We start from the raw sequence: 16,315 nt of genomic DNA on the forward strand, positions 1-16,315 counted from the left end.
GTCTAAGGGTAGTTTTATGGTTTTAGAAAACAAATGCCATCCCTTGAATTTACGTGCGAGTTCTGCTTTGGAAAACAAATGCCATCCCTTGAATTTACACAGAGTTCTGGTTAATTTTAACACAGACAGGTCAGTTCCTGGGACTTAATGGCACCACAATTCTGTTTCTTTAATTTGGGTGCACTTTTGGGTCACTCACAGTTTAGATAAAAAACAAGACAGTTGCTGCTTCAGAATGGGGGCGCTTTTTTTAGCTCTTCATTCTCCCCTTTTCTTTTAGACTAGTCAAATCTTTGACTATTTACCTCAGTAATTACACATAACATTAAAATAACCACCAGAGGTCCAATAATGGCTGAGGATTAGGGAAGTTGCCCAGGGGGACCAGTTGTACAGCCTCTCATCTCATCCTTGGGACCCCTGTCTCTCCCTTTCTCGATCATCTAGTCTCTTCTTTATAGCTGCCAGGCTGTCTTTTATTACCCCAGTGTAGTTTGCTCAAAAGCAACATTCTTCTCCCATGGTGACACTCAAACCTCTAAGAACAATATATCTAGTCCTCTTCTGTTCTGGAGGACAACTTTAGCTAAGGACCTCAGTGAGTTAGTGAGCTTGTCAATTGACTTAGACATACATCTCAGGTCAGCATCTGTTTGGGACCCAAAAATGTCAAAAGTCCATTCCTCTGGGAGTCTGAAAGTCCAGGATTCTCACACGCCGTCTTCACCTTGGAGTGATGAACCCAGTAGCTCTTTCCTGCCACCTTCTCAATGGTTGGAGTGTGGGGAATCACAGTGCAGGTTCACTTGAGTGCCAGGGTACTGGAACATGTCTGCAGATCAACTTGTAAGGCCTGTAAGGACTGGATTGAATCATGGTTAACAGTGCCAGCCAAGATAACATATGGCTGGGGGGGCTAACAATTGTTATACTTGGGCAGACGGCATTCTCTGGTTTGGAGGGGCATAGAGCATATCCTCCCAGTTTTGCACCTAAGAAAGCCCTCACAACTAGGAAATATACATCCAAGCATAGCAACTCCTCAGGTGGGCACAAAGAATAGTTCCACATCAGTATAGCAATCCTAACCCGGTTTGTATTATGGCTAACTCAATTACATGCCAATTTTATTGCAAGCTCCATTCTTAAGACATGCTCATACCGTCTACTACATACAGGAATTCTCTAGGATTTTTCTTTCTCCCTTTTTGTAGAACAAACATAAGACAATTCTTTCCAGATCCCCCTTATCCATAAACTATTCTTCTGTTTTCGCAATTCCTTTCCAAAGGTTTTATTTACTAAATGTTTTCTCTCTTCTTTACCTGACTATAGCCCTCATTCACATTTAGCACCTCTCACACCTAGGCTGTTCAGCACTGGATGGAAAATTCCCTTCACCCATCCAGTCATCATAATGGCTGCAAAAACCTAGGGGACTTTGAATTTAGTACAGAATGTCCCATCACCAAGAGTTTAGTTCCAGTCCTCTCAGGAAACAACTTCGAGGTGGTTTTGGAATCAGGCAGCACAGCAGCTCCAATGGAATGTCACACCTCCTGCTGGGTCGCCTGCAAATTTCTAAAGAAGTTTAACCTAAGGCCTGACTCTGGTGAATTCTCCCAATGCTTTCCTATTTGCTTTACCTGAGCACACTCATTTTTGCAGGCTGGCACCCCATTGGTTTTTAAGACCGTATAGGGTTGAGAATCTAAAGTAATACCAGGGTGACAACTTTTAGTAACTAGATTAAACAAGGCTAGGATTCTCTAGACAGGCACAGAAGACTTGAAACTGTAGCCATTCCCCACAAGTGCAGTCTCTACTCTTGCACATCTATTACTATTTTTCTCCATGCCTTTAACTTATGCTGTCTAAAAAAATTTTTTTCTTTAAAACAACAACCACAACAACAACAACCACAACTCTTTGGTCCCTTTATCTAAAGAGGATTGATGGGCGACGATCCGTCTTCTATAACTTCTTCAGGCTGACTCAGGGGCGTTGTCTCTATACCTAGCCAGGGACCCTAAAAACTTAGCCTATTTTACCAAGAGGTTGCCAAGATTACATATCAGGAGGGATATTTTACTTCAAATTGGAGGTCATGTAAAGCATTTAACAACTGCACAAACTTTTTCTCTTTGGCTACAACAGTGTAGCTTACTTAGCACCCATTTGCAAAGGCATTTTCCTGATTGTCTGGGGAACTTAACCCCTGCGACTCTATCTATGCTTCAGTTGCCAGATCTAAACAGATAATAAGGACACAAGCCTCACATCCACAAACTTTCCTGAATTTGTGGCTGGTGTCAAATCAAAATTCGCTCAGTTAGGACTTTAAACTACCCACTATCACAGATGATTAACAAGTTCCTGCCCAGTTATGAAAGGCACGGGCATTAGTAAGGCATGCTTACAAACTATTCTATGACCTCCCGGCTCTGATTAATTTTGAATGGCCAAACACGAGTGACTCTAGGATCTGACACCATCTCTGCCATCCAAGTAGAGGCTTTCTACACCTGGAGGCTTTTGTCCCAGTAGTGTCTCTCCATGCAGGGATAAACATCCCATTGGCATTTCACTTTGTTGGTTGCTGAACTTGAACTCGGGGCCTGGGTACTGTCCCTCAACTCTCCAGCTCAAGGCTAGCACTCTGCCACTTTGAGCTCCAAAGCAACTCTGCCCCAGTATTCTGCTGGCAGATTAGACACCACAGTCTCACAGGGACTTTGCTTTGCCCGGGCTGGCTTGAAACTGCAGCTTTCAAATCAATGAGTCTTACAAGAGGCCACTTTACTCCAATTAAGGCAACAAGTGGTCAACATAGAAATAGTCTCTAAGCATGAGCTTACCTGGAACTTGGTAAGAGCCAAAGTTACATCTGAATAAGGATTGCTGTCCTTCTCCATGGGCCAGCTGGAAACTGCTGTAAGAAGACTTGCAAGAGCAGGCTAAATAGCAATTAAGCAATCATTTTGGTAGTCTTAATTTTCCCTTTTTTTTTTTTCTTGAAACAAGCATTTAGGACAACTTCACTTTCAAATTTTGTTCAGAAACCCATTTCCAATGTTCTTTAAAACTTTTACTGATGTTTGCTTGAACAATTAACACTTTAGCCTTTATTTGCATTTGAAAAATCTTTAAGGGCCCAAGAAACCCCCCTTTGCCTTCAGGCTTCCTTTTAGAAGAGTCTTTCTCTCTCTCTCTCTTTTTTTTCTGCAGTCTAGATTACTGCCTAGAATTCCAACGACAGTTTAAACTCAAATAAGTTTTCCTTAATGCAAGAACTACAAACATCCTCAGTACACCAAAAGTCTAAGTCTGGACTTAGTTTTCTTCTTTTTCTAAAATACGTTCAATTGCAATCCGGTGGCATAAAACCAAATCATACAAAGATAAACTTTTAAACATTCCTTTAAAAACTCTTTTCCCAATTTAATACATTTTAGGGGGCAGTTAAGAAACACTAATCACATCACCTCTGACAATGATAAACAAATTCTGACACTTATCTCCAAATTGGACCTCAAGGTAATAAATTCCAAATTCCCTAATACCTCTGTGCTAAACAGTTACAATGTTTACAATGTAAACAGTTCAATGCATTACAATAACAGATTTTTTTTTTAATTCAGATTTCAGAATCTTTAGAAAAATCCTATTAACCAGTTTCTCTTTAAAATAATGCAATAATCCTTTGAGACACTGTAGAACATTGAAAGCTAATACTTTTTCTTGAAGTTTACACTTAGATTTACTCAATTGCCTTAGTGTTTCAAATATGAGCTCATCCATTGTTTTACACAGCATGCTGACAATTTAACCTTGAACTTGTTCACTCACACCCATTCGCACACACATTCATACTCAAAGATCTTAAAGCGCGCAAAATTAATATCGGCCGTTCATTTTCCGGAAATTCTAGTATCATGAGGATTTTTTTTTTTCTTTTTTTTTCCAATCTTATTCTTAGAGGTGACAACCAGGTTTTAAAACAAAGCTTTTTAACAAGGCAACTTAGCTGAAATTTATTCTTCCAGAGTTTGTTTCTGATATCAGACATATTACTTTTTGCAGATGAAAGTTGGGTGGGAGTCTTAAACCTAGGAGAACTAAGACTGCAGTCTGTGTCCTGCCACTAACTGCCTCCAGACTGTCACTTCAGCAGGTTGTTGGGAAAAAGGTAACTGGACTAAGTCTGCAGCTGCTTTGTCTGACTTTGGCTCACGTCAACTGCAGCAAGGGGGAGGGGCCATACCAGGCCCTAGACCTACCCCCGGTGGGGCCAAAACTTTTACTTCCTAGAAATATTCAAATAGATAACAAAGATGTGTGCGTGAGCACACACACAAAAAAACCACATATTTAGAACTGGTACAATTTCAAAGACAAAACTGCACAAGGAAAAATACCCAAGGAAAAACCAGAACAAGACAGAGAAGCAGAGGCTTTTAAGTAACTCCTAAACTTCTGATGACATGCCTGGAAAGACCATGGTGCCCTGAACTCAGAAGGCGCCTCTCCTACAGAGATTTCCATTCCCTGGTACCCCGCAGGCAGGGGCCATCCTAACCTACCTACAAAAGGCTCTCAAACAAAACCAGACATTGACTTATAACAAGAAAATTGGACTCCATCAGATACACTTAACACAAAAACATGAACTCAGAAGAATGTTCTCACCAAACAGCTTACTTAGATTCAGACTTATCTTGCTGGTGGGACTCTCAGACAAGCTCTGTTACCAACAAGAAACCCAGAAGTGGGGTTAAGGTTTCCCTTGACCACCCAGGCCTTAGAGAGCTTGCTGCATCCAACTTTTTCCTCTCTGTTTTAGGCCCACAGTGCACTTTCAAAACAAAACAAAACAAAACACAGACATACAGGAGGTCGGCCGATTTCTACTTACCTCTGGAGGCCTTTGCTTTTCCCCTGGGCATCTTTCCCCCCCAAAAAAAAAATTTGTTAAGAGGAATGGGAAAAAAAGGAACAAAAACAATCCTTTATCTCAATAGCATACAAATTATCAGGAATTGATGAAAGACTTGGGAGCCCTGGCCTGGCTGCATAAACCTGTATTTTCCTGGCCCTTTTGGTAACAGAAATAGGGAATTTTGAAGCTGTTTCTATACTAATTTTAATAGCTCCAATTGTTTTTCTGCCAATAGGCTGCTGCTCCATCCATACACGGTCATATGATTTTCAACTGTGGCCCCTAGAATTGAGGGGCAGTTTTATGCCAATTTTTCCCTTGCAGGTGAGAACCCGGTTTGAAACAAAACTTTTTTTTTTTACAAGACAACTTAATTACATAAGGAATTTAACAAATGGAAAGGTAGGGACAGAGGCAGAATCATAAAGGGCTTTGAGTTGGGGCCACACTCTCTTGTACACGAGCTGTAGATAATCAAACGTAGGCAAAAATTCAACATCATCCAGGTCAGTTAATAGATCAGTCTGGAGACTAGGAACCATGGGTGTGTGTGCGGTGTCCATACATTATTTCAAGAGGATTAAAGCCTAGATGATAGGGAGAATTCCTTACTCTAAATAGAGCAAAAGGAAGAAGTGACACACAGTCCACGCCAGTCTCTAAGGCCAATTTGGTTAAAGTCTCTTTCAGGGTCCGATTCATTGTTTCTACCTGTCCTGAACTCTGGGGTCAGTAAGCACAATGCAACTTCCAATCTGACCCCAGGGCAGAGGCTATTCCCTGACTTACTTTTGAGACAAAGGTTGAAAGTCCTTCCTTCTATTCTTGGGGCATTCTTTGGCCCAGTGCCTTTCTTTCTTGCAATAAGCACATTGGTCACATTGGTTTTTCCCTAATTTCAGTCTTCTATTTTTATCCTCTGGCTTGCCAATGGTGGCTAGGAGCACCTGCTCCATTTGCTTTGCTGTCTATCTAAATTCTTCTTTATCTGTCTTTCCTGTCTCCTGTCTCTCTTGTAAAGACACACCTTGCCTGATTGCTACAAAGGGATGCATTGGTGGAAGAAAATCTCTTTCTCTTATATACTTTCTGTGCCACAGCTACTAGTTCTCTTAGTCCTTTATCGCCTAGTCATTCCAAGGACTGCAATTTCTTCTTGATGTCTGGTGCTGCCTGGTTAATAAAGGCTAAAATAACTGCTTGTCTGCTCTCTTCCAGCGCAGGATTATAAGGGATGTACTGCTTGAAGGTTGCCATGACTCTCTCTAGATAAGCTGCTGGACTTTCAGTAGCACCCTGCTTAACATCCTAAACTTTGGTCATATTAGTAGGCTTTCGAGCTGCAGCCTTGAGACCTGCCAACAGAGCCTGGCGATAGACCTGGAGCCGCTCCTTACCTCCTGCTTCATAGTAGTCCCAGTTGGGGTGTTCAGAAGGGAAGGCTCTGGGTAGGGTCTGTGATGGGGTCTCCCGTGGGGCACGGGACAAGTTTCTTGATGTTTTCTAGGATTCTGTTCCTTTCCTTGGTGGTGAACAGAACTCCCGGGAGCTGCTGACAGTCATCCCAGGTTGGCTAGTGGGTAAAGAGAACAGTTTGAAGCAAATGAATTAAATCCTGGGGTTTCTCAGAAAGGGGTGTTCTGAGTATGCCAATTGTAAAGGCCAGTAATGGAACTGTTGCCGACCATCTGCATCCTCAGGACCTAAAGGGCGAAGGGGAAGAGCAGCAGAATTAGGAGGAGGTGTAACTCCTAGGCTCTGGCGAGTTGACTGGGCGGGACCCCCTGGAGCGGAGGGCACAGCTGGAGCCTTTTCATTTTCAAAGTTCTCCTTCAGCACCTTAGGTGGAGTTAACTGGGGTGGGGAGTAGGAAGGGGGAAATGTCTCGTCCTCTGCGTTCCCTCCCTGGAGGACGGGCGGGTATAACTTTTCTTTTTCCTTTCTTAATAGTTACATTTTGGTTTTGAGCTGTTTCCTTAACTTCTTTCCAGTGAGCTAGCGTCAAGTCCAAGGGCTAGATGGAGTATCACCCAGGGTTTTCAGTCTCGTCAGTCGTTCAGTCCACAAAATAACAATATGCAAGACAAATATCAAGAAGACACAAAACACACAGGCCTGAGATTTACAAGACTTACTAGATGGAGATCTCCCACGCTGGTCTGCTGACTCCTGTGGAGAAACAGAAGGAGCAGACCCAAGATCAAGGTGGGCCAATTTAGTCTCGGTTAGGAGACCTTCCCGGTCAGTGCTGGTCAAAAACCAGACTGACTTACGCCCTACGAGTACCAATTTACTAGGAAGGGGTTCCAGGGACCCCCTTCTACGAGTGGAGGGTCTGGGACGTCTCCCAGTCCCTCCTGGGTTGCCGTACAAGCGCGTCCGCTTCGGCAATCCCTTCGAGAAATACGAGTTGGAGCGGCCGTCCTCAAGCGAGTGAGACAGACAGACAGATGACAAGACAAGACAAATCAACAGCGCTGTTTCCTTACCTTCGGGGTCTAGGGTCTCGGGGGTCTTTGGGGGTATCCCGGACGAGCCCCCAACTGTTATGCCCAAGTCTCAGGACGACCACCAAGAGACCACCGAGAGTCAGACGTTCCGAAATGCAAAAGCAAGGCTTTATTCAGGCGGGCTAGCTCCGGGCTCCGTCCTACACTCCCATACAGCGGGAGCCCAGGAGGAAGCCCTGAACAGCTTTTCTACAGGGCTTTTAAAGGCAGACTACAGATTTACATCAACACAGCAATCAGCTATTGGAATGAGATAAGGTAGGGGTTAGGGACAGTTCAGGGCGGTTGGAGCTAAGGGGGATTCCTATACCAGTAGAGTCCTAATTAGCTGTCTAAGGGTAGTTTTATGGTTTTAGAAAACAAATGCCATCCCTTGAATTTACGTGCGAGTTCTGCTTTGGAAAACAAATGCCATCCCTTGAATTTACACAGAGTTCTGGTTAATTTTAACACAGACAGGTCAGTTCCTGGGACTTAATGGCACCACAATTCTGTTTCTTTAATTTGGGTGCACTTTTGGGTCACTCACAGTTTAGATAAAAAACAAGACAGTTGCTGCTTCAGAATGGGGGCGCTTTTTTTAGCTCTTCAGCAGCACTTTCTCTCAGAGACCTTGCATTCGACATCCATTTTAGGTTCCCTTTGCTTCTGGATTACTGTTACCATCAGTGGGGGGGTGGGGAACAGAGGCAGTCAACTCTATCATGTTAACAAATGCCTTGAGACAATCAACTGACAGACAAAAGGATTGTTTTGGCTCACCATTTTAGTGGTTCCAGCACATGATGGATTGATACATGCTCTGGGCCTGTACTGCATCGCGGTGAGAGCACATAGAGAAAGACACTGCTTACATCATGGCACGTAGGGAGAGGTGACGGGAAAAGGAAGGATCAAGTCCCAATGTCCCCTTCTGGGATATGCCACCCAGTGACCTAAGATCTCCCATTAGGCCTTCCCTCCCCACTCCTACCCCTAAAACTTTCCACCACCTCTTCAGGATATCTTGCTGGAGGAGAAAAGTATACTGAGGGTATCATTCTGTGACTCTTTTTGTCTGTTGGTGGGAGGAAGAAACAGGGGTACTTCTTACCCTCCCTCTTTCATGTGCAATAGTGTCATGGGAAAGGACCTCTCCTAAGCCATAGCCTAATCCTGAACCTGGAGTTGCAGAGCTGGAGGTCGTGGCCTGGAATGATGAGGGCCCCGAAGAAGATCCCCAATCCACCCTCCTCCCCGCTTCCAGCTCCAGTCACCCCCACCAAGCTGCTTTTCAGATGCAAATGTGAAGCGATTGTTTTTTTGCCCTCCCTCCACTTTTTCATTGAAATGCTTCAAGTCTCAGAAAAGAAGAAGAAGAAAAAAACCCTGATGTGTTTAAGACAGCAGTGTCTCACCCGCCTTCCAGCCTGATAAGGGATTGTTAAATTTTAATTAGACAATTAGATTCCTTCAAGTGCCAACCAAACTTCAGAAGAGGCAGCTCAAGACTGAGGCTGAGAGCACAGCTCAGGAAATGAGGTACTTAGGTTTCTTGCACCTCAGCTCCTCCAGCCCCAACTCCCACCTCCCCAATCTGTGCACCCATGGAATAGAAAGGAAAGGCAGACAGAGGGACACAGAGGCTAATACAGAAAGGTAGGTGGAGAGAACAAACCTTCTCCTTGGACCAGTCAACCTTCCTCCAGACTCCTGAGCATGCCGGAACACATTGGCCTTTTGGAGTATTCCACCACAAATGTGAGGCCACATCCCCACATCCCTCAAGTTCTTTCTGAGAGAAAATGTTAGGTTTGGGTGTCAACTTTAAACGGTGGAGCCTTAAAGCAGCCTCTCATCTTCCAACATATCTGTGAGGAGCTGTCTCTGTGCTGGGCAGATCAGCCACAACCTGTACACAGCCCCATCCTGTTCTCTTAGTCTCAGAAGCCTGGAGTAGGCTCAGAAGGATGCCTGGATTCCAGGCCTAGCTCAGCCAGGCTCTCTCAGCACTTGGTAACTGGAGAGGTAGCTAATTTCCAAATTGGAGCTCATACGAGAAGCAAGAACATTTGTAAGATCCATAGGGCTCATGCCAGAGGCTGCTGGAGTTGGGACTAACTAACACTGCAGTCCTCTTGGCCTGATATTTCTTGTCTTACTCCAGACATCTTGTGGGGAGCTCTGATTCGAAGCTTCTAGAAAGTCACTACTTAGAAAGGTTAGCATGAGGCTGAATGTTCAGAGAAACCTGATGGAGAGAGGAATCAAGCATTGAATGTTCCCTTTGGCTCCCTCTCACCCCCCCTCGCCCCCCCAGTATTGGAGATGGAACTTGGTGCCTTGTGCATAACTAGGCAGCCAGATTCTTGGCTCTGATTTTGAAAGAACTTTCCCTTCCTTCCTCCCTTTCACTCTTCATTTTTTTCTTCCTCTTTTGCCTTTCTTTGGTTGCTATTAAGGACAGATGAGGGACAGATGGTTTCTGGCGCTTTGGTGACCCGAAACTTGGAATCCACCTACACAAATGGCTTCTTCTCATTCCTATCTTCCACCAGGATGACTGAGAATGCACAGCCTAGGGGGTCCAGAGCATCTCCGTGGGGAAAAAGCTTGTCTACAGGCATCTGCCTGACAGGTGGGATCGGGAATAGTTGCTGTCACTCTATGGTACCTTGGGGAAAAGACAGCCAGCCAGGTCTTATGTGGAGCCTGGAAGCAGGGTTCGGTCATCCACCTTTCTCCCAGAATACAGCATCACTTTGCTGTGTCTGTTTGGTGGCTACTTAATACTCCTTGACTGGGGTTTGTGATTTGAAGTTTTTGGAAGTTTTGTGTTTGTTTTTTTTGCTCACCTAGCTGGGAGGAGGCTGGAGGTGGTATCTGAGCGAAGAAGCTGATCTTATTTTGTAATCTGAAATCAACATATTTGTTTGGCAATTGATTTTTTAAAAATGTAACCTTATTCATCTGAAAGATCTATAACTGCAAAAGTAATTCACCTTGGGTTTATATAGTCAGGTTCTTCCCCCTCCTTTCCCCTAAATAACAACAAAAATTCCAGCAAACCCAAGGTAGTGGGTGCTGTGTGGTTTGTGGTCTTTTCCTACACTGAATCCTAGAGTAATCACAGGCTTCAGCTGACTTCTTTGGAGTGAGGGTCACCCAGAATCCTGGCAGGAGCTCCATGCTGCCTCCCTGAGAACCTTCCCTCCATCCTCTTCAGAGGCACGAGCTCTGGTCAGGATAGGCAAGCTTAGCCAGGGGAGAGCATGGATTGGGCTTGAGGGGGAGCCTCCAGATTCCTCTGGCTCCTTCTCTCTTCTTTCCCATGGGATGCCCCTGGGAACCTAATAACCAGATTAACCCAGAGGCAGAAGAGCAAGAGAAAGGGGATGGATTGGGTTGGAGCGTGGTGAGCCTGAGGCTGTGAGATTTCCTCCAAGCCTTCTGAGAAAATGTCAGCAGAGAAATGTCAGGGAGGCAGTCTGTTTCATCAATTCTGAGTTGCATGTCCCCGCTCGTTGCAGCTTCTATGAAATCAGGATGCATTCTAAGGCTGGCTGCTTCTTAGAGCTGTATTGGAGTTTGGTGGTGTTCTTTTCCTTTCTGAGTGTTATATAAAACAATTTTGGTGCATTTCACAGCCTATTGTGTTGTTAGAGCCTCTGCAATGCGGGGATGAGAACTACAGTTAATGCCTATATAGTAGGTGGATGTGGAGAGCTGGGTCCTTCAACCTAGCTACTACCTCATTCTGGGATTCCCTCAGGCCAGTTCTGGGGCCAGGACCCAGGGATAGGCTTTGCTGAATCAGAGCCCTCCCCGACACACATAATCCTCATGCGATCTCTCCTCTGTGTGCTATCCCTGCTGTCTTTTGTGTCCATTATGTTTCCTTTTCTTAAATGAATACAAGTCAGACTCAATTAGAGCCCACTCTAATGCCCTCATGTTAAGTAAAATCTCTCTTTAAAGATCCTGTGTCTAAATACAGTCACATTCTGAGGCACCAGAGTTAAGGCTCCACCATAGGAGTTTTGTAAGGATCACACTTCAGCTCATCCCCAATACCAATATGCAGCCCCCATGATGCTCTTGAGCTGAATTATTTTTTATGACACTTGTGAAAATAATGGTATATGTTAACAGGTATATTTCAAGTCTGGGGTTTTCGTTTAGGGTATTCTAACAGAGGCTTTGACTCAGTTCACCAAAGAGCTATTGTACATTGCCTGCAAACTGCAGAATCGGAGGCCAGAAATTAGCAATATTGTGTGTGTGTGTGTGTGTGTGTGTGTGTGTGTGTGTATGTGTATGTGTGTAGACTCTGCTTTTTTCCATTAATGAGATATGAACAACATTATGCAACCCTTGAGGCTACACTTCAGTGCAAAAAGCAGACCCACAAATGGGTTCTCTTCTAGACTGACAAGGCAACAGCATTTCTACAGACCCAAGGACAGGGAGAGATGCTCTTGGTGGGTGGATGGAAGCAGGTATCAGAGAGGGAGGATTTCAGCTACTCTTTGTCTGAACGATGTTTTTAGGCACTCAGAAGAGATGTCCAGATACTTTCCTTATTTGTGAAGTGGAGATGGTTACCAAAAAACTTCAAAGAGTAGCTTTGAGGATAACTAAAATACTATATCCAAAATAACTTGGCAAACTCTCAAAGCCCTTTTTTTTTTTACAAGTGTAAAGGCAGGCTCAGAATCGTATTGTAGAAAGGAAGCAGATGCCTGATTGGATGTGAGAATAGATGGGATGAGGGGAGATGGGGAGCTGAGAATCCTGGCAGATGCCACTAGCTAGACCAGCGAGGGACTGAGGAAGTAGGAGAGAAATGGGATTTCTGGAGTGAGTGTGCCTCCCACATAGTCTTTAGGCTTTGGACATTGCTTCACCCAATGTTTTATGCATGGCAGGTTCAATAGATGCTGGCTGGATAAATGAAGCTCAAAAGCCAGCCCTGGTTGCTTGATCAATAGCCACACCCAGAATTATCTCTGTGTGCTCCAAATTGAGATGAGGGACCAGTTGGCTTAGCAGACTACCATATCAATAGGACACAATGTTCCACGGTCTTCAAATCAGAAAACCTTCAACGTACACATTGACATTCGGTTACCTCATGGGAATTAGGCATTTTTCTTTTCCAATAGTCCCCACCCTGGTGGTGTTGGGTAGGACACCATCCCTGCCCCTCTCTGGAGAGCTGGCGGGCAGGGTTAGGGCACAGAGCTGGGCAGAGCCTTCATATGTCCCCTGATTTTTTGCAGCCATCATGGCTCATTCCTCCTTTGGGCATGGTCATCCTGAATGGCACAAAACAGTGGCGTTCAAGTCTATTTAGATATCAGAGTGCCGGGAAATCATGGCACTTTGTTGTGGAAAGCCTTGAAATGCTGAGAATATTAACTGAAAGTTCACTGGATGAAATGGAAACACTTTCGTCAGCAGGACAACTGACTTTCTTACCTGCACAACCTGAACGGGCTATTACGTTTGCTACCTGAGCCCCCCTGCTTCTTTTTCGCTGTCAGCACATCACTGCTAGTCTTCCAGAGCTCAAGGCAGGCAGGAATCCTGGAATGGTTCTAGGCTCCTCTCTCCTTGTTCCTTCCATCCCTCCCTCCCCTGTCCACATTTATCTACTAGCCAACTTCCATGAGACTGACTGCTAAGTTGGCTCCTTATTCTGAATACTTACCTCAGTCCTCACCACTCCCTTCATCCTGTGACCACCACCTCTTCATTCTGAACTCTTTTCCATACCATAACGGCCAATGATCTTTCCAGAACCCAATCCACTGTGGTCATTTCTCTCCCCTGAACCTTTCAGGGGCTCCCAATCTGATCATATCCACTCTGGCCTATGAGTATCCCTGCCATTTAATTTCCTCCAACCTCACAGCCAGATAGAGTCACTTACTGTGGGGTCTGTGCTGTTTTCTCCATGACTGGCACATCATACTCTCCTCCCTCCTGCCCTGTCCACTCCCCCAGTTGCTTGAAGAACTCTGTGCTTAGTCTCTACCTCTTTATGGAAGTTCCTTCCTGCTTGGAGCTTTCATTGGATATATCCAGACCCATCATTTCTTGCTCAGATTTCTCCAATTGTCTTCCACTGGTATCCTGCCTGAGTCCCTGCCATCCACACTCTACAATGCAATCAGAATCATCTTGCTAAAAAGATAGTTGTGATTGTATGCTTTCTGCTACCTTTAAGATCAAGTCTAGCTCTTGCCACAACTTTTGCTGTGATCTCACTTAAGGAAGATTCAGCTCGTGGCAAGACCAGGTAGACTTCTGCTGTCCCAAAGGTCTTTCCAGTTCTCCTGATATCTATTATCTAATGATAATTGACATCTAATGATAGATATATGCTTTGCATATGCTTTTCCCGTGTTTAGTCTCTTTCCTTTGGCCCCAAAGGGAGCCTATTATCTGCTACTTTCCATAGAAAAATTTCCTTCAATACCTAAGTTAGCATATGCATATCTTCCTCCCTATTACATTTCCTGTTCTTTAGCACTCAGATTTAATAGCTAAATGAACCGGGTATTACTTTTTCCCCCCCAGAATGTGAATTGTAGAACCGTGTATATTGTTTCTCCTGTCTCTGTTTATGGCAAAATATAGAGCGATGCTTAGCAAATGTTTATAGTATATCAAGAATGAATGACCGCCTGCTTGTCTCTCTACCACTAGAAGCTGGTCTCCTGGCCAACTTAATGTGGGGATGGTGCGTGGATTGTGTTTGAGTGTGTTGAAGAAGTAAAAGAATAATCAGTTCTTTCCAAGCACTATTATTATTATTATTGCTTTTAAAATGCATACATACTCAATCCTTCTACTATCTGCAAGAACTTGCTAGCATAAGTGCCAGCAACCCCAACACCGTTTTAAGAGAAACAACATTGGATGCATAAACTAAAATCCCGAGGTGAGAGAATTTTCTCTGTTGACTACCTATGATTGATTTTCAGCCCAGAGCCCTGTGAGGGGGGCAGTGACCCTGGAGGCCCGCCTGCTCACCCCCTGCGTCTGTGTTTCCTGGCAGAGTCTTGCCACCACGTGGCTCAGCTGCCCCGATGGATGCATTGAATCTGTCTTGGTATGAGGATGATCTGGAGAGGCGGAACTGGAGCCGGCCCTTCAATGAGTCGGAAGGAAAAGCAGACCGGCTCCAGTACAACTACTATGCCATGCTGCTTACCCTGCTCATCTTCATCATCGTCTTTGGCAATGTGCTGGTGTGCATGGCCGTGTCCCGGGAGAAGGCGCTGCAGACCACCACCAACTACCTGATCGTCAGCCTCGCTGTGGCCGACCTCTTGGTGGCCACGTTAGTCATGCCCTGGGTTGTCTACCTGGAGGTAGGTCTGGGCCCCCGTCTGGCTCTCTGCCTGCTCCAGAGCCTGGATTTCAGGCTGGTTTTTTCCCCCTGGTTTCTACCAATGCATTGTCAGTTCCCCAGCTGGTCTCTCTCTCTCTCTTGTGGACTCGACAGATTTTCTCTTTAATAATCACAGCTACCATGGGTATCGTGTTTTCTAAGTGCCGGGTCCTGTATTAGGTATTCTAGGCGAGCATTTTCCTGTATCATTCTCAGCAGCTCTGGGAGATGCGCTTTATCGCCACTATTTTACAGCGGACACAGCAGGTAGTCAGGTAGGCTGGGTGACTTCTCCAGCAGGTTCGAGCCAGAACATTGTATCTGGAATTCGTTCCATAGTTTGTACTGGAAATGTGAGTAACTGGCAAGAATCCCAACCCTGAAACTCCCTCATCCCTCTCTCTCCATGTCAGGAGCCTAACTGTTGCTCTAATTCATCCTGATATCTGTGTCCAGGACCTCAGGTAGAGAGTGCAGTGGCCTGCACTACACAGGACACAGCCTAGCTCTGTACCCCAAGATGGAGAGCAGACAGTCCTCTGCTGAGACAAACATTGTGTCGGGGATGTTTGTAGATACCGATCAGGCAAGCTTGACCATTTTAGGGTCCTGACTCTGCGGCATGTACACACAACATGCACACACACACACACACACACACACACACACACACACACTGAGGTACACATGGAAGGACTTATGTGGCCTACAAAACCTAGACCAAAGCAGGACCAGAGCTGAGCCAATGGGCCTTGAGCCTTGAGTCACTTTACTCTTCCAAGCATAGTTTCCTCCTTGGTAGGAATTCTAAAATGATATCCAAGAATCATAATCATCATAGATACCCAGATAATAAGAGGTATCCCTGAATGGAGACATAAAGAGGTCTGTGCCACTGAAAACAATTCAGTGCTACTCCAGCTCTCCTAGGGAGAAAAGACACAGCATATCACATAAGGGTGCAAAACAGAACACCAGGCTTGAGTCAGGGGGCAGAAGCCAGGGCCAGGAGAAAGCGCAGGAAAAGCTTTTATTGGAGAAGGAGTTTAGGGATTATCTGATCTGAGTGATTCCAGCGGTTTTGGGTCATTGGGTATTCGTAGTTGCCTGAGATTGGCCTTCAGACAATTTGGGATGAGGGAAATATTGCGCTTGTGTGCAGAGCGTAAAGGGAGTAGTTGACTTGAGTACAAGAGGTGGTGTTCTGGCTTAAGAGGTTATCTAGGCCTGGGAGGGATTGCCTCTCCTGGGCAGGTTCCCAAACAATAGAGCATCAGAAACACAGAACGTTAGGAAAATACAGCTAATCATAGTTGTCTCTGTAATGATACATGCCAAATAGACAAGGTGATTGCATACATGTTTTATAAGGTTGGAAACTGAGGCCTGCCATTTAGGTGGGTTGAAATTCCTTTGTGTAAAGTTCTTGGCACAAAGTGGACAGGTCAGGCCTCCAGGCATCCAGTATTTTGTGGGTGACACTGT

The 16,315-nt window shown here is 45.0% G+C and overlaps 1 protein-coding gene across 2 annotated transcripts in view; it reads left to right on the forward strand.

Moving 5' to 3' along the window:
• Positions 1–16,315, forward strand: part of Drd2 (dopamine receptor D2) — a 56,661-nt gene that overhangs the window by 32,922 nt on the left and 7,424 nt on the right. For both annotated transcript variants that reach the window (XM_090319805.1, XM_090319806.1), the window contains exon 2: positions 14,495–14,810. In XM_090319805.1, the coding sequence (XP_090175931.1) occupies positions 14,526–14,810 (285 nt within the window). In that variant the 5' untranslated portion in view covers positions 14,495–14,525. The remainder of the gene's footprint in view (positions 1–14,494; positions 14,811–16,315) is intronic.

The sequence above is a fragment of the Megascapheus bottae genome, chromosome 27 (genome assembly GCF_031878675.1).
Source record: "Megascapheus bottae isolate mThoBot1 chromosome 27, mThoBot2.hap1, whole genome shotgun sequence".
NCBI lineage: Eukaryota > Metazoa > Chordata > Mammalia > Rodentia > Geomyidae > Megascapheus > Megascapheus bottae.